General features: G+C 34.7%; 2 protein-coding genes across 7 annotated transcripts; one reads left to right on the top strand and one right to left on the bottom strand.

The window, feature by feature from the left end:
- Positions 1-431: 431 nt before the first annotated feature.
- On the top strand, positions 432-6,195 carry LOC110702635 (LRR receptor-like serine/threonine-protein kinase RPK2). 5 transcript variants are annotated; one of them, XM_021880377.1, is made up of 5 exons: positions 432-4,339; positions 4,610-4,795; positions 4,948-5,084; positions 5,199-5,253; positions 5,589-6,195. In XM_021880377.1, exon 1 carries the CDS (start codon positions 1,040-1,042, stop codon positions 4,202-4,204), a length of 3,165 nt encoding a protein of 1,054 aa, XP_021736069.1. In that variant the 5' UTR covers positions 432-1,039; the 3' UTR covers positions 4,205-4,339; positions 4,610-4,795; positions 4,948-5,084; positions 5,199-5,253; positions 5,589-6,195. The 5 variants fall into 5 exon arrangements, with proteins under 5 accessions (XP_021736069.1, XP_021736065.1, XP_021736068.1 ...); XM_021880373.1 differs by having other exon boundaries at positions 5,199-5,257; XM_021880376.1 differs by having other exon boundaries at positions 5,199-5,344.
- On the bottom strand, positions 6,047-22,136 carry LOC110702636. 2 transcript variants are annotated; one of them, XM_021880378.1, is made up of 15 exons: positions 21,778-22,134; positions 19,716-19,810; positions 19,498-19,611; positions 17,161-17,265; positions 16,366-16,437; positions 11,558-11,670; positions 10,166-10,333; positions 8,968-9,036; positions 8,548-8,629; positions 8,385-8,456; positions 8,060-8,160; positions 7,779-7,896; positions 7,576-7,635; positions 7,369-7,479; positions 6,047-6,434 (listed from the first exon to the last, which is right to left on the bottom strand). In XM_021880378.1, exons 1-15 carry the CDS (start codon positions 21,869-21,871, stop codon positions 6,318-6,320), a joined length of 1,491 nt encoding a protein of 496 aa, XP_021736070.1. In that variant the 5' UTR covers positions 21,872-22,134; the 3' UTR covers positions 6,047-6,317. The 2 variants fall into 2 exon arrangements, with proteins under 2 accessions (XP_021736070.1, XP_021736071.1); XM_021880379.1 differs by lacking the exon at positions 17,161-17,265 and having other exon boundaries at positions 21,778-22,136.
- Positions 22,137-23,039: the final 903 nt, after the last annotated feature.

Here is a 23,039-nt window from a genome sequence, read left to right as displayed (position 1 = left end):
TACATTATATAAATCTTAAAGTTATATAACATTTATAAGAACAAAATCATTCAATTATATAATACATAACATATATTGGAAAATTTAATCTAATTACTCTAATATTTATATGATTTAAAAAAATAAAAACAAAACTCCTATTACTCACTAAAAATATATTAAAAAAGTTGATTACGAAATATTGATTATTCTAAAGTAAAATGAAATCAAATAAATTTTCATATTTCTGTGAAAATGTATTAATAATTTAAGGATAGATGTATATTAATTCGCATATGGGTACAAATCTAAGCTAATATTTTAATTTTATTACATAAAACCTTACAGATTCTAAATTTCTATTATTATTTTTTTTATACAATCCAATTCAATAACCTTTACTTATTTCAGTATTTGGTATTGGTATGAACTAAAATTCAAGTTATTTTGTTACAAATATTTTTTTAGATAAAATAATGTTGAATTTACACTATTATTTATAATTTATTTGTTGTAAAATTTAATTATGACCGTGCATGACACGGGACTTAACCTAGTTATCATGATATTTATAAACCTGACTAATTTTTAATTCATTACATGTCATAAACATATAATTTTGAAAAACAAAAAACCACACTGATTAAACTCTTAGTTAACTAATAAGACAAATCTACCCCTTAAACATCTCGAACATTTGAATCCTAGAAAAAAAAAAACAATTAAAAAAAACAAAGAAAGAGGTGATGCAAGTGAAGTTCGGTATATTTGTGGGTTTGAACCGAATTCCGCTTACCAGTCAATTAGTCAGCTCCCTCCTCACAAGTCCAACATGCGTCCAACATTTCCACCCTTTTAACACATTAAAACATTCATATCATTACATTTCCAATTTTATCCTTTCATTCACTCATTTTCTCTCTCCTCTTTCCGGCGAATGCCGCTTTTCTCACCGGCGACATTCTCGCCGTCGTCGGAAACTCCATTACCGTCGCCTACATTATTCTTCTCTAACCTCTGAATCAACCCTCTTTTTCTCTCTCCTTAATCCGCCATTAAAATGCCGAGTCTAGCTCTTCTCTTCCTTCTTTCTCTCTCTTTCTTCTTCTTCTTCACTACTGTCGCCATTGACGGAGATTTATCCGCGCTTCTTGCCGTCAAATCCGCCATTTCTAGTGACCCTTCTGGGGTACTTTCGAACTGGACTGCTAAGACTCACTACTGTGAGTGGCGTGGTGTTTCTTGTGATTCTTCTAATGGTAGAGTGGTTTCTGTTAATCTTACGTTGTTGGGTGAAAATGGCGGTTCTTCTGTTCTCGCCGGAACCCTAGCTTCTTCCGTCGGAAACTTGACGGAGCTTAGGGTTTTGTCGATTGCTAATCACGGGTTTTCCGGCGAGATTCCGGCGGAAATTGGATCTTTGCGGCGTTTAGAGGTGGTTGAACTTCAGGGGAATAATTTCTCCGGGAGGATCCCGCATGAGATAAGCAATCTTACTTCGTTTTCGCTTCGTTTGCTTAATTTGTCGTTTAATTTGCTTACTGGGAAAGTTCCGGGCAGTTTAATTGGGTCTGGGAAAATTAGGGTTCTTGATTTGTCTGATAATCAGTTGTCTGGTAAGATTAATGTGGGTCATGATTGTTGGTATCTTACTCATTTGAAGCTTTCGAATAATTTTCTTGTTGGTGATGTTCCTGCTGAGATTGGGAAATGTATGAATTTGAGGACATTGTTACTTGATGGGAATATTTTGGAAGGTAGTATACCTCCTGAGATTGGCCGTTTGTCGGAACTTAGGGTCTTGGATGTTTCTAGAAATAGTCTTACGGATACGATTCCGAGGGAGCTTTGTAATTGCCGGAAGTTGGCTGTTCTTGTGCTTACCAACTTGGTTGAGTATAGTGATGATAGATCGTTGGATATTTTTAGGGGTGAGTATAATGCGTTTGTGGGAGGTGTTCCTGAAGAGGTATTTATGATTCCTGCTTTGCAGGTGTTATGGGCGCCTAGAGCAAATATTGGCGGTCGCTTGCCTTGGAATTGGACTAAGTATTGCTCGTTAAGAGCTCTGAATTTGGGTCAGAATTATATTGATGGTATTATACCGGAGGGTATTGCAATGTGTAGAAATTTGACTTTTTTGGATTTAAGTTCAAATGGTCTTTCTGGAAACTTCCCTTTGCAGCTTCAAGTCTCATGCATGGTGTATTTGAATGTTAGTTGGAACTCACTTTCGGGTCTTCTTCTGCCATCCGATAATCATAATTGTGGTGGAGGAGTGAACTTGAAGAGGGATGATTTGTATTATCTTGATGAAGAAGATATTGAAAATGTTTACTTCCGTGTCAATATGTGGGATCCTGAATCGAATGTCCAATATGGTGTAATGTCAGATGATAGTCTGGTGATAAAACATGATTTTGGGAGGAACAAATTCACTGGTTCATTGCCTTTATTTTCTTTGTCAGCTGGGCTGTTCGTTCTCAATGGTAATGTATCATTTGAGCTTTTGCTGAATGAAAATGGCTTCAATGGGTCTCTTCCTGGCAAGTTGTTATCTGGTTGTCAAAATGTTCGTGGTGTTTATGTGAATCTGACTGCTAATAAGTTATCTGGGGAGATATCCCGTACGCTACTTCAGGATTGTTTGGAGCTAAAAAGTTTTGAAGTAGCCCAGAATCATATGTGGGGGTCAATTTCATCAGATATCAATAACTTGAATATGCTTAGTAATCTTGATTTAAGAGAAAACCAGTTATCTGGGCCTCTACCTAAGCAGTTGGGAGACTTAAAATCTCTGAAATCACTACTTCTTGGCAGGAATAACTTTACTGGGGAGATTCCTCCACAACTTGGTGAATTGACTAACCTTGAGGATTTGGATCTGTCCGAAAACAATCTCAAAGGACCAATTCCTAGTGCATTGGCAAATGCAAGCAATCTAAAAGTTCTTTTGTTGGATCACAATGTGCTTACGGACGACATACCTTGGTCATTCTCATCCTTGTCCCATCTTGTGGAGTTGGATGTTTCATTTAACAATCTCACTGGTCATATTCCGCACCTACAGAATATAAGTGATTGTGCAAGCTTCAAGGGTAATAAATTTCTGCACTCATGTCCTGATCCTTATTCGGTACCACCAGCTGGTCTCCCAGTTCCCCTTGAAGTTGAGAAAGTGCACCATCGAAGAAAAATAAAATCCTTGATAATTGCAGCAGCGACTTCTGTCTCAGTTGTAATTGTCGTTATCCTAGTGATAGTGCTTGGGTTTGTTTTTGGAAGAAAAAAGCTGGGTAGACTCTCTTGCCTGAGAAGAAAGGTAGTTGTGACTTTTGCTAATACTCCAGTAGAATTGACTTATGATAATGTGGTTAGTGCAACTGGAAATTTTAGCATTCGGAACTTGATTGGTACTGGTGGGTTCGGATCGACTTACAAGGCTGAACTTGTCCCAGGTTATCTTGTAGCTGTTAAAAGGTTGTCCATAGGCAGATTCCAAGGAATCCAACAATTTGAGGCAGAGATTAAGACTTTGGGGAGAGTTAGACATAAGAATCTTGTAACCCTAATTGGATACTATGTAGGAGATATTGAAATGTTTTTAATATACAATTATCTTTCGGGGGGAAACCTTGAGACATTCATACATGACAGATCAGCAAACAATGTCAAATGGCCTGAAATATACAAGATAACAGATGATGTAGCTCATGCCCTTGCCTACCTTCACTATTCATGTGTTCCTCGAATAGTTCATAGGGATATCAAGCCAAGCAATATTTTGCTGGATGAGGAGCTTAATGCCTATCTCTCTGACTTTGGGTTAGCTCGGTTGCTTGAAGTTTCTCAGACCCATGCCACAACTGATGTGGCAGGCACATTTGGTTATGTGGCACCAGAGTATGCAACCACATGTAGGGTTTCGGACAAGGCTGATGTTTACAGCTTTGGTGTTGTGCTTTTAGAATTGATGTCAGGGAAGAAAACTCTTGATCCATCATTTTCTGAATATGGTAATGGGTTCAATATTGTTGGATGGGCCATGTTACTGATGGACGAGGGGAGGTGTTCTGAGTTCTTCTACTCGGAATTATGGGAAGCAGGGCCTGAAGAGAACTTGTTGAAGATGTTGCAGCTTGCTTTGTCATGTACTGTAGAGTCGCTTGCTATTAGGCCATCAATGAAACAGGTTCTTGAAAAATTGAAACAACTGAGTTCCTGATGGCATCCCGTCAATGAAACAGGTTCTTGAGAAATTGAAACAACTGAGTCATGGCACAATGTGTTGTCCAATCAAAAGCATCGTGGTGTACCTTGTGATAGATCCACTTGTTAAAAATCCATTCTTGAAATCAAGGTATTACGTCTTTTCATTTGTATTAAATAAATTATGTTCTTTTAGTTTCCATTTGCTCCTCTGTTATTAGGGGTAATGGGGTCTCCGTCTATGATGCGTATCTCGCATAAGACAAAACCTGCAGGGGCACTTTTGTTTCTCCTTTTATCATGTTTTTATGAGGAATCTTGTTTTACACTATGCTAGGGCCTAGGAGGAGCTTAGTTATCATTTCCTTATCAATAGTTTAATACTATGCTGCAGCTCCCAAGTTGTTTTCTTGTTTTTCAGCCCTGAATTGTAGACGAATTCAGCTGGAGGCAATGGAAATATCAGAAGTCAGGCAGGAGACCAAGTTTTTCTGTTAAGAGTACTTTGGCTCTCTAAAATAAACCTCTATTTCTTCCACCATGCTGAGATGTATCTGACAATTTTGGTCACTTAATGGTGTGGGATTTTGTACTCGTCCCTTGCCAGGTAGTTAGCCATTCGTAACTTTCTACAGGCTGCCTTTGCTTTTGTTAAATTTAAGATCTTGTGATTTCACCGGGGTCATTCAATATCTATTGCAGATGTTTACATGTATGGAGATGAGTTGATGTTCAATTTTCTCGCATGCCTTTTTTCAGGGACAATCCCTGTTTATCTATTCAGCATGAGATGGTGACCCACATACAGCAGCAGAGCGTGGTCATCAAATATATAATCTTATGAGAATTGCAAGTCAAAGATGTGAAACAGCATGAGAACTCTTGGATGCAATATGGTTAGATGCCCGCCCCTAGTCGTGGAATATATAAGAAAGCAATGCTTTCTTTGTGTATATTGTATTTGTTAATTTGGTAAATTGTCTAACAGCTAAAATTGTCCTATTTTTCAGTTGAGGAGAATGAAAGGCAATGTGCTGTCAGCTTTGCTGAAAATGATCATGGACAGTAGGTAATCTCTCCTCGTCAATGTCATGATGCATTAACTTCACATCCACTAAGCATTTTAGTTTGCCTCAGCTGTTAGACATTAATACTGGTTAGAAACTACTCCCTTTGTGCCCTTAAAAAGCTTCACATATTTCTTTCTGGGTTGTCTTAAAATAAACTTAGCATTTCCATTTCAAGTATATGTTACCAAGTAGATTCTAAATTATACATAGTATTTTTTTTTTTCTCTCTCATCAATACTTTTTTTTTTCCATCCTAACTGTGAAGTATATTGATGAGGGGGTTGGAGCTTGTATTTGTTTGCGTCAAATTGACTCTTTTGATATCTGTAGGTGAAACTGATTCCATGATTAATCCCTTGGATAAAAGCTATGAGCCTACGACCACTAAACTTCCAGGAGAGCCATTGTGTTGTATGGTGATAATAAGACCAGCGCATTGAAGAGGACCTGTTACCTGCAGTATAAATTTTAAATAAATGGCCTGCAATCTAAAGCTTTTATGTTTTCTCTAGCCGGCAGAGAATCTGAAGTCTGCAGTTTTATGTATGGCAGACAGGTTTCCAGCTAGTTCCCCTGTTACACCCTGTATGGTTGTAATTTGTTTAAACTTGACTCGTGACCTCAAAGAGCTTTGTCTATTACTAAATTACTAAGTACCATTTTTGTAGCCTGATGCAGAGTTTTGCACAGATGTGTTTCTGCCATCAGACCATCAATTGCAAAATGGCATGTGATGGTTTATCTCTGCATATGCTGTTTAATTTCGTGTTTTCAGGCTAAGGAATCAGTTGAAAATTCCAGCGTGCCCATTATGCTGTAGCCAATTTCATTTACTCAAGTTGTAAGCTGACTTATGTACAAAAGATTAGAAAAGCAAAAGACTATTAGCCAAGAACTCTCATATAAATGCAAACAGAAAAATGTTTCATTTGGATTATATCATTAAGCTGCAAGCCGACCAATACAATTCCCCCCAATGCATGTGCTTATTGAGTCTCTTCAATAGTAATGAACACCTGCATTTGGTGCCTATCTCTCTGCAAGCTTGTAACATTGCCTTCAGTCATCACCCCACTCATCGCCCCGACTAGCTTTTTTAACAATTTCCTCTGTAGTGGTGCCAATGACATCATTAGCCTTCTTAACATCAAGAGATGAGTACCGGTCAGATTGATCCTGCATTAAAGATAGATTGATATATAATTATAATCACTGTAATCATATCTAATAAGACGATTTTGAAAAGCAGTGTCACGTGGTTCAGTCATTCACTGTCTCGTATCTATATTTTGTTTATTTTATACATAGATACAACATAAAATTAGCTCAGAATATACCTTCAATATGATTTATTAAAATTTGTTATATACAATCGGGTGCATCGTACACCGAACTAACCCAAAGTTAGTTTTTGCTTGAATTTTTTTTTTTTTTATTTATTTTTTTATTTATGACAGTTTGCTTTTCATTTGATGATTGTATGAAAAACAGTAATCAAAATGAGAACTAAATACTCATGGGTGTATATAACAATCTCTGTGATTTATTGATCTCTATTACACATACTAAAGCATTAATCCAACATGCAATTATGAAAATCCATAAAATATATTGGCTTAAGTGTATCACATCATATTAGCAAATTAGAATTTTTAAAATCTACTCGTACATTTGTTTGCAAATAGAATTAAGACTATTACATTTTGGTTTTTTCCGACGTTCAGAAAAACAATTACAATTAAGGGTTATATTTGAAAACTATTTGTATAACTTTGTACTCATATAATCGTAAATTTGTTCTTAATAACGTTTTTGATTTGTGTGAATTTGTTCAAATTTTAATTTAAGGCTAGTTGGTAAATAATTAAATACTTACCTCCATTTTTTATTAGTTGACATGTATTCCTTTTTAGGAAGTTTTTTTTTAGTTGACACATTTCCTTTTTGAGTAAGTTTTATACCTTGCTTTTTAAGTGTACCCCACTTACTTTATCATTCTCTCACTCTCTCTTTTCTCCTAAATATGTATCTAAATTGAACGTGTCAACTAAATAGAAACGAAGGAAGTATATATAAAATAAAACAAAAGGATATTAAACGGATTTCTTACCTTATAAACAATACCTAGTTTCTCTAACTTGTCAATAGCATCATTTACATCAAAGTCACATTGTTCGTTAAATTGCTCTAATATCAGCTCCTCACATTTCCGGTCAAGGTCCTGTTTCAACATTCCATATTCAAGTTGAATTAACCAACAAGGTCGTAAATTTGTACAAATGATTCTAAAAAAAATGTAAGCATTAATGATTCTTACTTCACAGTTGAAATTCCCATACTTCATCAACACGAAGAATGCAATAATAACCTCTTTAACCTGTACGAACAACAAAAACCTTTAAAATCTGGGAAGATCTATATGGAGTTAAATAATCGACAACAGAAAGCTATAACTTGTATCGGTATGAGTTATATAATCGACCACAGAAAGCCTATATGTAATTTGAGTCCACAACTTACTTCTTGTTTCAGAACATTATCACATAGATGAAGTAGAGTGCCTCTTCCACTGTCTAGTTGTTTGTCATACATGGACTGGGTGATTAAACTATGATAGTCACTCAAATTGGCCTGAAACCTGAGAGCATTAAACCAGAAATGAATGTTAAACAAGAGTAAAAGAAATCTACATGTTGAAGAATTTGAAAAAATAATACAAGTATTAATAGCGTTAAAAATCGCAAGCACTTGGTGCTTATTGAATAGAATAAATACATTAAGATTCAGAGGAAGTACTTAACGTGAAATATATCTTAGCACAATAACAAACCACTGCGGAGCCGACAGTAGCCAACACTTTCAGATTAGCTGTAGTCTGGCAGAGCTGGGTTATAACTGTCACCTGATAATACAGCACATTTTGTTTGGTTGAGCAATCTACAAAGCTAACAAGTGCACGCTAGCTCACTATTTTAAAACAATCATCTTTTAAATTACTTAAGGCAAATCTGGCAATGATGTATCCACATTTTGAAAGACACAAAGTAATGGTTAAACAATTAAATTTTACAACTTAAACCATCAAATTCAAATATGGCATATTACTCATAAAAAGGAAGAAGTTACCAGTCCAATTGCAGCTGAAACAAGGAGTTTAAACCAGTCATATGAAGTTAATCCTGGACTCTTCTTTTCGGGCTTCAAAGGGAAAAAAAAAAGTGATATTGTAAAATGGCATACAACATAATGTATATGGCTCAAAACAACAAAAAGAAGTGTTTGAACATACAAGAACAATTTCCATGTCAGCCATGGGAATGTGTTTGAAGTGCTTTACATAAATTGCTCTTCCGTCTTCAGTTGATTTCAATCTGCAGGGTTTCTACACGTTAGAAATTATAAGAAATATTCTCTGCAGATTATAAGAAAGCAGGTTTTCAGTCTTCAAGAAGGTATCTATCACTTGTGTTTCCATATTCTCAAGAATCACGGCTAAAGAGGATTCTTCAACAGATGATAATTCATTTTATTATATTCCAAACCCTGTTTCAAACACATTCCATCCTTCAATTAAAAGATTTATTAGAATTTGACCTCATACACTTCACTATAGTTGAACCAAGCACATACTCCCTCATTCATTGCCTCCAAAAATAGCATCCCCTCAAATGTTGGCGAAATTAAACACAGGAATCTGAAGAAAAATTACCTGTATATAATAATAATCTTCTCGAAGGTTGGCTCTTGGATTGTCGTTTTACTGAGTAAGTTGCAAGGACTGAGTAAAAGCAGAATGTCAAAAAAAAGTCAACGCAACAGATATGTGAAATAGATGCAATCATCTATCACTCTATTTAGCAACCATGTTAGCCTTAGGCCAACAGGCAAAGGTAGACACTATCTTAAGGACCTTATATTGCAACAATACCAACTGCAGGCTGCAGCAAAAATATCCCACAACATGCAAGCTTGGTCTCTACCAAGTCTAGACTACAGAAGTAATCAGTAATCTATGTTATTAAAATATATATAATCTCTAGTTTTAATCTAAAGTCGTTCCAGTTTGACTTGCACGTGTGCCAACACAACTTTAACCGCCAATATCTATAATTATCGTAAGTGAAAAAGTTTAAAAAAAAATAAAAATGAATACATTCATTGAAACAAAATCGAAAACATGTTACATGATAATATATACTTCATCCGTTTCTTTATAACTGCAACACACCTTCTTGGCATGCTATTTGAGGAAGGGATTAGAGAAGATAAACATCAAACATATTAATCTAAATTATTTTTCGTATTGATATTAAAATTATTCTAATTAATTTGTCCGTTTATCTTTCCCAAACCTCGTACAAAATGGTATGTTAGTATTATAAAGAAACAGAAGAAGTATGTTTTTCAACGTATAAGAACAAAACATGGTCAAAGTGAGTTTTATACTTCTATAAAAAGTATCAAAAGTCCAAAAGGGAGTAATTCACCATCTCAGCCTCTCTATCAGCATTTACGAATTTACTATTTATCTGTCATTTGATTTTGTGACCAGCAATGTGCTTGGTTTTATGGACCTTAAGTAACTTCAGTAACAATGCATATAGATAATAAAACCAATAGTTTTACCAAGTTTTTAATGTAACTCATTCAAATTTTAAGTTGAGATCTGGCAAGTATGGAAACAAGCAGGTTTAACTTTGATGTTTCTCTCAAGTATAAACTGCTTCCATTAATGACTTTAATGTAGGATGAAAAACTCCTAAGCATTTAAATTATGATTGAAAAGGCATGGATTTTAATATGTTCTAATGCCAGAGAACTTCGGTAGATTTAGTGAAAAAAGTAAAATAATACTTGTATTCACTAATGCCCTATCAGCAAAAGAGGAATACGAGTCTCATTCAAACCTGAGATTCATATTCTGAATACGAATCCTTTCAATTAATAAGCTGTGTTCATCACCACCACCATCATCATCCTCATCCTGTTCATCATTTTCGGTGACTAAAACTTCGTGCAGTTCTTCATTTTTCACATGTTGCTTCCTTCTCTTTTTTGAGAATAACTTACTCAGACTGCACCAAAACACATCCAAAAATAAGTGGTTTTAAAGTAAGGATATTATTTCAACAAGTAATATGCTCCAAATAATTATAATAAAACCAAGTACCCTAATGGGAATTATATATATATATATATATATATATATATACTACCTCCGTTAAATGTGCAACTTTGGAATATTTTATATCTCACAAATAATACCCCAAAGTTGCACATAACAATTAACGGAGGTGGTATAAAAGAAAGGAGAACAGAACTATTCTGCCTTATTGTTATATATATAGCTGCAACGTTTACTTACAAGTCAATCAAATCTACCATAACCATATAGTAGCCTTTCTGCTCTTTCTTTTTTACTAATTTCAGCAACTAGTAGAAAGTACAGGAACAGAGGACAAGATGTCCTTGTAACTTAAAAAAGCAGATTACATGCCCAATATCCACAAATAAGTAACTAAACTTGCCCCACTGCCTTAGCCCACAAAGAAGCCCTATCCCACAGCAAATCAGCACTCAAAGTGGTTCCTTTGAAAATTACCACAGAATCATTATAAGAGCATTTTCATTGAGAATATGGCGAAGAAAAGTTTGGCCAACCCCAAGGCAAAATCGACCAATAGGGTGCACTTTCACATTGAGAGCATGGCAAAGGAAAATGTTGGCTGTAGCAAAAATGAACTCCAGCTAATACAGTATGAGTGCGCATCATGTCTACTTCTGACATAAAAAGACATTGTACTATAATCTTTTCATTTTATTCCTTCCATCACCAATACTGGGTCATACCAAACCATAGATAACATAAAAATAAGAATTGCTTTTTGAATTGGTAACCACCTCAGATAAAGTTTGACATATGTGTGAGAAGTCAATAATGAATCCATACGCTTAGAGCTCTTAATAGCCAACTTTCATAACACATTTTAAAGTTCTTTTACAAATGCCAAAATTTTCTTTTTACAGTAACAGTTTGGACATTCAAGTGTAGCAGTATTAGCTTGGTATTAGATGTTCAACTATAAGAGGTACCAACACAATATTATTCTCAGATGAGAACAACAATGAGAAGTGAATTGAGTGACTGACATTGAATCAGAAATTTTCGAATATATATATAGATTTTTTTTAGAGTAAGTTCATTAATGACCCGCTTGATAGAATTAAGACCCTTAAGTTGGAATGAGAGAAGACAACAAAATCAACAACATTGCAGTTTATTTATTTACTTGACTTACCCAGTCAATCTCAAGAAGCCTTGCGCAATTCGTGAAATAAGAGCATCGATTTTCCATTGAGCAAAGTAACCAGCCTTTCGATCCATTCCAAAACCACGCCGAAAAATGATGTACTGCAAAAAGTTAATTAGCTAGATGAATATCTAAAAGGAAACAAGAAATACACTTAATAAACCCCATAGGCATTTTGAAAGGAAAAAAATGCGTATTACATTTCCTTCATATGAACAACTCACACCTACGTAATTGAACAAAATACTATCAAGTATCAACCATGCCAAAACATGGCTCTTCAGTTATATATTCTTCTATAACATGATATACCACATTTGACCTTTGAACTTTTTACTTCAAATAAAGTTTCTATCATCATTTGTTAGTAAAATTATCAAAGATAGTTTTTTGAAATATTTTGAAAAGTGTAGAGTATAACTTTTGCCCTTCTAATCAAAGCAGGATTATATCAAATCACTGATGAAATATAAATGTCAAATGACATTGTTAATAAAAAAAAAAAAAAGTGTTACTTTGTACTTCTTATGTTATAACACAATCAGACTAACTCCACACTCATTCTGGGAAATAACACACACAATTAAAAAGACATCTTTATAATGGTATTTCTCACACAAAAGATATAGGTTAAATATTGTTGATCTCATTTTGATTAGAAATAGAACTAACAAAAACAAGGTAACCCTTTATCATTTTTTGACACTTTTTGTTAATGTCTTAAGCAAGGTGATATATTTTGAGAAAAAGAATGGCCTGAGAAAGGTAATCAAACTAAGAGAGTTGGGGCTGGAAATTTTGGCAAACTCCTATATCTTCTCATTAGATATATATGCATTCTCCATAGATTTCACAATTTTCAAGGTTCATGAAGGTCTCTGGTCAAAAATTCTACACGGATAAGAGCTGCATAGCACTATAATCTGCCTTGAGCTGAAAAGATTTCCAACTTTGACCTTTTTTGACATTCTGCTCTTATCTGTATAGAATATTAGACAGAAACCTTTTCAGCTGCTACTACTGCTGCTGCTCCTACTTCCCCTTAAAGCGTCCTACACAAGACATCTACACCAAAAACACAAAAGATGTAATGATGAGAAAGCCCAGAACCAACACCTAAGCCTCCCTTTTAACTAAGCTAAAACACACAAAAGAAAGACACCCCCAAACTCATCTCCTCCACCTAGGACAAAAAGCATTCAAGAAATTTTATCAACTAACTCAAAAATCAAGCTTAAATTGCACACCTTTACAACAAACATCCACCAAGAGACAAGAGCCAACAAAGCCGCTTCTAATATTTGTCTATCCCCAACAAAATCACTTTGTCACTAAAATATGTGCAAGATAAGGTAACATTCAGTAGTACAGTTAGAGAGAACTGAATCTCATAAACAATAGTATGCTGAGTAAGTGACCCAGATTCTTGTACTATAATAGACCATTAGTTCTTTAGAGCAAGTCACACTAATCTCTGTTAGTAGCCCTTCTCCCCACATAACTCTATTGTTTAAATAACAATACCTTCATGGTAAGAATATTAGGAAATTCCAATTCCAAAGTTTTTTTTAATAAACACTTCAACAGAATTTTGGTGGGATAAATCAATATGGAATGTTAATATCTATTTCACCTCTTTTATTCTTTCAAATTACAGATGCAGACATTGATGGTTTGATGTTTTCTTTCACGCAGCCTTTTTAATCATCCAAAAAGGCCAATCTTCAGATAGCTAAGACTTGTATTAGGCACATTGTCATTTCCGTGATACGTTTACTAATTGGAACTTGCAAGTTCCATAGCAATCTTCAGTACAAATTTGAAAGATTGAGAGTGACAAAAGAATCTATTGATTTAGCTATGATTTGGAATTTTTCAGAGCAAAACAATGTACTCCCTCTATTTCAAAAGTTCGACTCACTTTCTAATTGGGAATGTTTCAAAAATGTTTGATTCACTTGTACTTTATTATATTTTTGGCAAACCCCTTTTAATAACTTACCCTACACTACTTACACCTTTTCACTTACTCTCTCTCTCTCTCTCTCTCTCTCTCTCTCTCTCTCTCTCTCTCTCTCTCTCTCTTACTTTATCCATTTTTTTTTTACACCCACCACCTACCTTTTACTCCACCTATCTTACTTTATACACCTTTTTCAAACTAACTACCATAAATCAATCTACATCTTGAACTTTTTTTTTTATTAAGAGTAGGATGTCAAACTATTGGGTATCATCTATAAAGGTAAACTCAAGAGGACTACAAACCCTCCATTCTTCGCAATTTTAGACATATACATAGACATCATGGAAACAATGAATTTAAATCTTAAACTACTATTCTTTGATGCGAGTGTGTATGTATTTGGATAGGGCAGAGGGATTTAACCAACTTACTTCCTAATCAAAGACATACAGAATTTCAAACTAACATAAAACACCCATTCTAAGACCTTCATCATCCTCAAAGTCATCAATGAGTTCCCATGAAGATGCATTGTATGCAAGTTTTGCAGGAGGCAATGCTACATTTTCCCAAAAATATGATCATTCGTAAAATGAGAAGTGAGAAGTATAGCGATAAATGAAACTAAGTCCGATATAACTTATTCCCTATGTTGATAAAATATCTTAGCATCATTCCAACCCATCATGTTTAACAACCCACCACTGAAACCCCCTAAGCCTTTGTCCCTCATTCAATCACATTCAAGGGCATAAAAAATATATATACAAAACTAAAAGCATTATACGTTAGCTATTTCAAAAATACAATCATATTTTTTTCATACCTCTTACAAAAGTAGAAGTGGCAATTAATTTTTGATAGAGATGCATTGTAAAGTCTTGAATGACTTGTTTAATGGAAGACAAGGAGTTGTGATAGGAGATACCTTTGTGAGTGATGAAGAAATCGTCGTGGAGTATGTGCGGGGGATTAGGAGAGAAGAAGTGGAGGCTGCACTGAAGAAGATGAAGCCTATGAAAGCGGTTGGTCTTGATGGTATACTGGTAGAGGTGTAGAGGTGCTAAGGTAAGATTGGTATTGATTGGTTAACAAACCTCTTTAACAAGATATGGAGGGCTACAAGGATCCAGCAAGATTGGAGGAAGAGTACCTTGGTTACGATCTATAAAAACAAAGGAGACGCTCACGATTGTTCTAACTACCGAGGGATCAAGCTTATGAGCCACACTACGAAGTTTTGGGAAAGGGAGATTGAACATAGGTTGAGGGAGATTGAACATAGGTTGAGGGCGTGCACAAGCATTTCGGATAACCAATTTGGTTTGGTTTTATGCCCGGGAGATTTATTATGGAAGCAATCTATTTGATAAAACAAATGATGGATTTTTATAAGGTAAAGAAGAAGGACCTCCATATGGTTTTATTGATTTAGAGAAGGCATATGACAATGTGTCACGAGAGGTACTTTGGTTGGCTATGTTGAAGAAAGGTATTCCATGAAGGTATGTGGACATAGATAAAGATATATATTAGGATGTGCCAACAAATGTGAGGACATGTGGAGGGTTGACAAAAGATTTCCTTATTACAATTGGATTGCATCATGGGTCTGGGCTAAGCCCTTTTTTTCTTGCAACGATTCTAGATGAAATAACCAGGCAGTTGAGGATGAGGTTCCATGGTGTATGTTGTTTAAGGATGATATCATTTTGGTGGATGAAACTAAACATGGAGTTATTGCCAAATTAGAGCAATGGAGGCAAAGGTTGGAACCTAGAGGGTTTAAGCTAAGTGAGTTTAGATGGATAGGATTTGACAATGAGTGAGTGTTTTAAATATCTTGGGTCGATCATTCACAAGAATGGTGATATTAATCAAGACGTGACCCACAAAATTAAGTCGGGGTGGCTTAAATGGAGATTGGTCACGGGATTGTTATGTGACCGAAGCATTCCTTACAATTGAAGGAGAAATTCTATAGTATCATCATAAGACTAGTGTATCTCTATGGTACAAAATGTTGGGCTTCCAAGAAGTACATTAAAAAAAAAATGGAGGTTATGAAAATGCACATGTTAAGATGGACGTACATGAACACTCTAAGAGATGGAATAAAAAATGAAGTTATTCGCAGAAAAGTGGGTGTCGCAATAATTGCAGACAAAGTACGGGAAAATCGTCTATGTTGGTTCGGGCATATAAGATGGAGGTGGAGTGGAAAAAGTGAGATCATGGAGAGCTTAAACGAGGGAGAAAATGAAGTTATGAAAATGCACATGTTAAGATGGACGTACGGGAACACTCTAAGAGATGGAATAAAAAATGAAGTTATTCGCAGAAAAGTGGGTGTCGCAATAATTGCAGACAAAGTAAGGGAAAATCGTCTATGTTGGTTCGGGCATATAAGATGGAGGTGGAGTGGAAAAAGTGAGATCATGGAGAGGTTAAACGAGGTAGAGGGAGATCGAAAATGACTTGGTTGGAAGAAGTTAGGAAGGATATGAAGCATTGAAGCATACTGATTTGCATGAGAATGAGGTGTTTGATCGTAAGGGATGGAGGCGAAGATATTTGTGGATGACTATACGGAATAATCATTTTTGGTTCATGTAGCCGACCCACTTACGGGATGAAGGATTTGATTGATTGATGCATTGTACGTACATTGGAAAGTAAGGAGTTCACCTTTCTATTAACTTATTAATTGTAACAAATCAACACATAAGCATGGCCATCCTCTACACCAAATGACCACAAAATTAATGACGAAATTTACTAATAGAATTGTTTATTTGATAAACAAATATAAACTTTTAAAGTAGTGTACCTGTTTAGCAAAGTGGGGAAGGTTATCTCGGGGATGCTTCGCAAAAAACCTCTTCAAAAGTGTTGTGTCTAGCTACAGAATGAACAAATGTAAAAATCCAGTGGTTAGGAAAAATAAACACCAAGATAAGACAAACCAAACCAAATAGAATGTACAATGTATGAATAGCAAAGAAGATAACTGACAACCAAAGATCATAGTTCAATGAGAAATTTGTTAAAAAAAAGACCTTTTAAGTGGTCGATTTTTATAAAAGAATCTTTTAAGTGAAAAGTAGTGAAAAAGGACCTTTTAAGATGTATTTTGTTTTTATGGGGTACTTGAGTGAATGTTCTGGATGGTCAATGCCGGAGCTCCGGAGTTGGCTTTCACGTGACACGTGAGTCAAACAAAAAAAAAAAAAAAATATTTTACCCCCCAAATTTCCCTCCTATTTGAACTACTCCTTTCATTTTCCCCCTTTCTCTTTCTTTCTCTACCCCAAAATTTCGAGGGAAAAATATTTTTTTTTAACTCACGTGACTAACACGTGAAAGTCAACGCCTGGCATTGACCACCTAAAAAACTCACCAAAGTACCCCTTAAGACATAATACAACTTAAAAGGTTTTTTTTCACAACTTTTCACTTAAAAGGTCCTTTTACACAAGTTTCTTTAGTTCAATTAAATAGTTTTGCTCATATGCAACTACAACATGAAAGACACCTATATTCCTTTTATATTTAGTCTCAAAATGACATGGAATCTATTACAAAGCGCTTGTGAATACTAATGAGAGCATTGACTACAACAAACCTTAGCTTCATCAACTTTGATTGGAAGATTTAGACAATAATTCTCAGATGCAGCAACTTCAAACTCCTCATTTGTCACCATCTTGAAATTGCTTTTTTCCAACATCTTGAAAGACAAAGTGGAAATACTTGTCAAGAAAAGATTGTAATCTTATTTTACTTCAAGAAAAAACAAGTAGTCTTTATGTGATAAGCTACATCGATCCTAATATATCGAATTACAAACCCAGTCCCTATGGACACACCACTTTTTATTGGCCCTTTCTCCTGCAATAACTACTAGAAAAGATAAAAAAAATTATAAAAATATATAACTAAACCTATTAAGTTACCAAATGATGGTAATATTATATTCTATTTTTAATAACTATTGAACTAGTTGACATATAATAACTATCAATTTCTTTGTCAATACTACACAACTAGTAGTTGACATATACTATATGCTATATCTATATGGGCTTTGTTGCAAAAAGGATCTAAAATGACTTGAAATGTCTTTGCCTGAATTACACTTTAGCTACTAGCTAATTCATCAGAGTCATACCGAGAAATTAAGAATTGTATGTAGTCACTTAAGCAAGACGGCTCAATAAAAATACTTCAACATATTTAGTGTGAATAAAGTAAAGGAAGTTTGATCAATTTGGAACTTTTAAATTGAAATTCTGCCAAAGATAGTGAGATAAATGCACATGCATCACAAAACATTTTTGTTTCAATAAAGTTATATAGTGTGGTTTTTTTTTTTTCCCCCAAAATTACTTTAATTATTGTCAAATTATCCAAAATAAGATAACATAATGTTGCAAAATGACAATAAAAGTTATTTAAGACTCATATTTGATGATTTTTTTTAAAGCATGACCAATTAGCTTGTTTAAAACAAATAACTGTCGTAGCCAATAATTAACCTGCCAAAATAAAGGTCGTAAGAACTTTACAAATGTGTATGGTTAAACTGTGTAAAACTCCCTACGTATTACATTGTATTGCATAATTACATTTGACATTATAACTAACAATATTGGATGGCGAGATAACAAAAATAAGGAAAGTGCTGAGTCATAAAGAAAAAATATGAAAGAAAGCTTCTTGAAAAGGAAAGTGTACATTTTTTTTTTTTTTACAGCCAAAAAAATAAGTGCATAAAATGATACACGACACAGAGAATACCATAATTAATTTCCCTTTATAGGAGCAATGGATGGAGATCTTTAAAGGTTATAAAAGTAGTAAACCGTAGACGGTATATTATAGATTTGTAGTTGAGCTCAGGCAGTCATACAGTATAATAACACTTTCCCATCACCTTCATCTCAATGACCATTACAGAATAATACATATTAATAAAAATTTAATAAAAAAGATCAAGTTTACAAGATTATAAGGGTTTTCGAAAATGTAGGTGATCAATGCCAATGGTAGAAGTAAAGACAATGTTGACTAGACCTGATAATGAAATTCAGAGGCTAATCCTTTCAGAGGCCAGCCAGTGATACAACAAGTTTTTCAATGAATTTGATAAAGTATAAAGCATATTCCTAGACCTCAACCATCAACTTAAGCTTTTGGTTGAGTTGGTCCACTATCATGGTACCACAGCAAGCGTGACACAAAGGTCACGGGTTCGAATCTCATCCACCCCCACTTTCAAGTGGAATATTTCGCCCAGGGTATGCGAAGGGCCCATGAAGCTGAGGAATATGTTTATACCCTATTTGATCCCTGGAAATTCTTACCCTCCTCTTCACCTATAAAATTCTAATAGAGGAAAAAAAATCTCTTACTCTTACTACCTCCGTTTCATATTTTTTGCAACTTTTTTTTCAATAATGAATGATACACATTATTTGCAATTAATATTTTCTTTCCTTTTTACGCTGTCATTTTTTTTTTCTAAACTCCTCATCACATGCATTCCTATTTCTCTCTTTTTATCTTACACTTACAAGTTACAAACAAATTTTGCGTAACAGTCCGTGCACCCTTCAAAGTAGCAAAATTGTGAAACAAAGGTAGAATATTATTTCATCTATAAAATTGTTCATTACAACACAAGAATTAAATATTTCTAAGCAATAGAATTGGGTTACTGTTCTATGATTCTAAGTTTCCTATTCCTATTGGAAATCATGCTTTCACATTTCTACCTTCATACCACAGCTTTACTATTCTTATTTAAAATTATGCATTAATATTTCTGCCTTTCTATGATTGCATTACCTGTTTCAGTTGACATGTTAATAGACTCATCACTCTATCATCACAAAACAAGTGCATGTATTCTAATTAATTTGGTAAAGAAAGTATTGAGTTGAAATCAGCAAGGTAATACCTTAAATAGTAGAGCAAGAAACTTCTCCTCGACTAATTCAATTTTATCTTCAGGAAAATTGCACTCTTCCAATTTGCGAGCTCCAGCAACCGGTTCAAAAAGTTTGAATAATTGCTATCATAACATAAATCAAGACATATTCATCCAGCTATTAATCAAAATTATCATACAAAGCATAATCTACACCTTAATTGAGCAAATTACGCCATAAAAATTACCATCAGCTCTTCAAATTGTATAAGATACCAAGCTCGAATCGTGTAGTCAACTCTATTACAAAATGTTAAGAATTCTGCCCTCTCCGACTCACTTTCTGCCAAAAATAACAGAAAAATGAATCAATTTTTCAACTTTTCACAAACCTCCTGTGGCCTTTAAAACCCCATCTTAGGCTTTAAGCAATCCCAAATGGCTAGACACTCCATCCTAAATACTTGTACTAAAAAATAAATACCCCCTTGTTTTTTTTTTTTTTTGTACATTCTATTTTTACATTGTTCATTTGTCACAGATTTTACCATTAATATCTCTAATTACTACATATACGATGAATCAAACAATACCTCACATAGCTATCACATGATAAAAGAACTGTGAGATTCTAAAATCGAATGATAAAAAAAAAAAAAACCAAAGGAAGCAAAAACTTTCCTAAATAAAACTTTTCATACTTCATATTTATCTAAATTTATACAGCAGAAACCCATTAATATCACATGATAACCTTTTATTTTCTTGCATCCTAATTATCTACATTTATACAATAGAAATTAACAACCCCATACGAAATATTAACGACTTTTCTCAATTATATTACTCGTATTCGTTACACACTTAACACATAGTATCTAAATTTTTGGCTTTACTGTTATAATAATCTGGTGAATAAAAAAAAAAATTAACTTGTTTAATCAAGTGTAACGGACAAAGGCGAAGCTACATGGGGGGCGAGTGGAGGCCCAACCCCCATGGACCAATTTCGTGGCCTTTATTCTTAACTGCTGGCCCCTATAAGTTTTTTGAATAAATATTATCTCCGTTTCATATTATTTGCAATGATTTGACATAAAGTAGAGAGAAATAATGTCTAATCGTTGCAAATAATATGACACAGATGTTCTCTCTGTGTTTTTAATAAGTGTTATAATTTGACCAAACACGTCGAGGCACAAGTTTGACCATTAATTTATGTAATTATATATTAGTAAAATTATAGAAAAGTTGATATTATGTAAGTATATATTATAACGAATCTAACGATGTATTATACAATGTCATTTGATTTTTATATATTGGTAAATTAATCAAGTCAAAACCATTATGTGAATAGTGAAAACACTTATAAAAACACGGAGGGAATAGTAATATTTTTGTTATAACTTAAGTTGTATTTAACGATTGCCGTAGTGGTTTGAATTCCATTGTTTGGGGTTTTAATTAGATCATAGGAGTTTTCACATTAACTTTTTATTAAAGTTTTAGTCGGCCCCTATAGCATTAAAATCCCGGTTTCGCCATGGTTACGGAGTAATTATTGTACACGTTCTTGATATTACATTAAACTCAAATTAAATTTTCTCTCTCCTCATCTTCTCCGCTTGCTAACCTCAACAGCTGGTTCAATTCCTAGTTTTCTCATGATATTCATGAATCCATCTGAACATCTTCTCTAAAAGTAATAGAGAGGAAGCTGAATTTGCCATGGAAATAAAGAGAGAAGTTTTGCAAGAATCAAAAATAGATTTATTGTTGTATTTAGACGTGTCAAAAACTAACTTGAACCGACTAACTTAACCTGAAAGCGAACTAATCCAGAATTCAACCTTCACGGGCACAATGGTTCAACATGACTCAAACCTGAATTAAACTCAAACCCGAATTAGACCAAAATCCAACCTAGTCATCCGAATTGATACCTCTCTAGCGACTTTTATTAACTCTTGCTAACTTAAGAGTGTAAGACAAAGTATAAGGGTATTATTAAGAAATTTCGAAAATAATTACAACTAAATTAGCCCCGCAATTTAGTCTAACGGGAGTAATGGCCAAATTGACTCCATTAGTTTAGTTTTAATTGTGGCAAATTAACGCCGAAACTTTAAATGTAACCACTACAAACAACTAACACAGCTAACAAGTAGCTACTAGCTCCCAAAACTAATTGCTCGAAAACAATACACAAAACATAATTCAACTTTTTAGTGAAATATAATAAATTGAAATTGAGCTAAAAACAAATTGCAAAAAAACCAAAAGAATTGAGAGAAAAAGAAAACATACCAATGAGTTGGGTTAAACAATGAATTAACTTGGGCTTAAAGATGGGAATTACAGACTCACGGTCTAATCGAATAAATTCCTTCTTCTTCTTCATTTCTTCAAACACACAAGTCAATGAACCAAATTGTAGAGTAAACAAAACCCAAAACCACAATTATTAATTTGTATTTGGTTGAGAAATTAAATGAAAAAAAAAATTTAAAAAAATATATACAAGAGAGTGAGAGACGTGGAGTGATATTGAGTGATGGGAAATCGGGAATGAAACAAAGATGATAAAAAAAATCGATTTTGGCAGTTACGGTCGATTGTGGTCTCTTACAATATTCCAGAATTTTGCACATGGAAAATGAAGTCATTTATTTTGGCCCCACCTTCTTAATGTTTATCTTCCTACAATGATTTTTTAAAACTATTGTCTTTCATTAATGGAAAATTGTATACTAATAATCTCACATTTACCCCGTCTTCCATAAATAATTCCACCTTTTGAAATTTCAGAAACAATCCCACCTTTGACAGGGATCTTCCACTAATGATCCTTTTGACCTACAACCTGTTAAACCGGTTAATAATTTTTTTTCTTTGTCTTTCTCCTTGGACCACCAGTCCACCACCATTCCACCCATGCAGCTCCTTCACTCACCATACCAGCCTACTTGCTCACCACATTGACACCTCACCTAGCACCAACAACATGCTGCTGCCCTTCTCCCACTTCACCACCAGCGGCAACCGAAAGCAGCCGCGCTACTACTGCAGCCAACAACCATCGCACCATCCACGACTCACGCACCTTTCTCACAACAAATTCGCAACAGAAGCTCACAACAAGCAACCAGCTTCTGCAACAGCCGGTAAACCACCGCCTAACCCACCTCACAACGTCGCATCAGCGCGCCACCAATGCAGCCCACTTACAACCGTCGGACCTCCAATTCAATAGCTGCAACATCAATTCACACCCACAATTCAGCCCCTAAATTAGCCCCAAAAATAATTTAAAAGAAATATCAAGGGTCGATTTTGGGCTTTAAAGCCTGAAAACTCCATCCCCAGCCCCTAAAAACCCGACCCATCCCTGAAAACCCAAACCCTAGCTTCGAAAAACTCGACCCCAGCCACCTTCCTCAAGTTAGTGAAGGAGAAGAAGAAGATACGAAGAGATCATTGAGAAGTTGAGATTAAGTCGCACGCCTAGGTTGGGTTGCCGAGGAAGGGAGGCGGCTGCGACAGTGATATGGAGGGGCAAGGGTGGGGCT

The sequence above is a fragment of the Chenopodium quinoa genome, unplaced genomic scaffold (assembly GCF_001683475.1).
Source record: "Chenopodium quinoa cultivar QQ74 unplaced genomic scaffold, ASM168347v1, whole genome shotgun sequence".
In the NCBI taxonomy this organism is placed as follows: domain Eukaryota; kingdom Viridiplantae; phylum Streptophyta; class Magnoliopsida; order Caryophyllales; family Amaranthaceae; genus Chenopodium; species Chenopodium quinoa.
The sequence above is the reverse complement of the archived record's forward strand: the minus strand, read 5'-3'. Positions and strand labels throughout refer to the sequence as shown.

Excerpts from the sequence above, each read along its gene's own strand:
- LOC110702635 (XM_021880375.1), top strand. The coding sequence starts at position 1,040 with ATGCCGAGTCTAGCTCTTCTCTTCCTTCTTTCTCTCTCTTTCTTCTTC.
- LOC110702636 (XM_021880378.1), bottom strand. The coding sequence starts at position 21,871 with ATGAAGAAGAAGAAGGAATTTATTCGATTAGACCGTGAGTCTGTAATT. Across the intron at positions 8,630-8,967 it reads AAGATTATTATTATATACAG|ATTGAAATCAACTGAAGACG; the intron begins GTAATTTTTCTT and ends GAAACCCTGCAG. Across the intron at positions 7,480-7,575 it reads ATGGGAATTTCAACTGTGAA|GACCTTGACCGGAAATGTGA; the intron begins GTAAGAATCATT and ends ATGTTGAAACAG.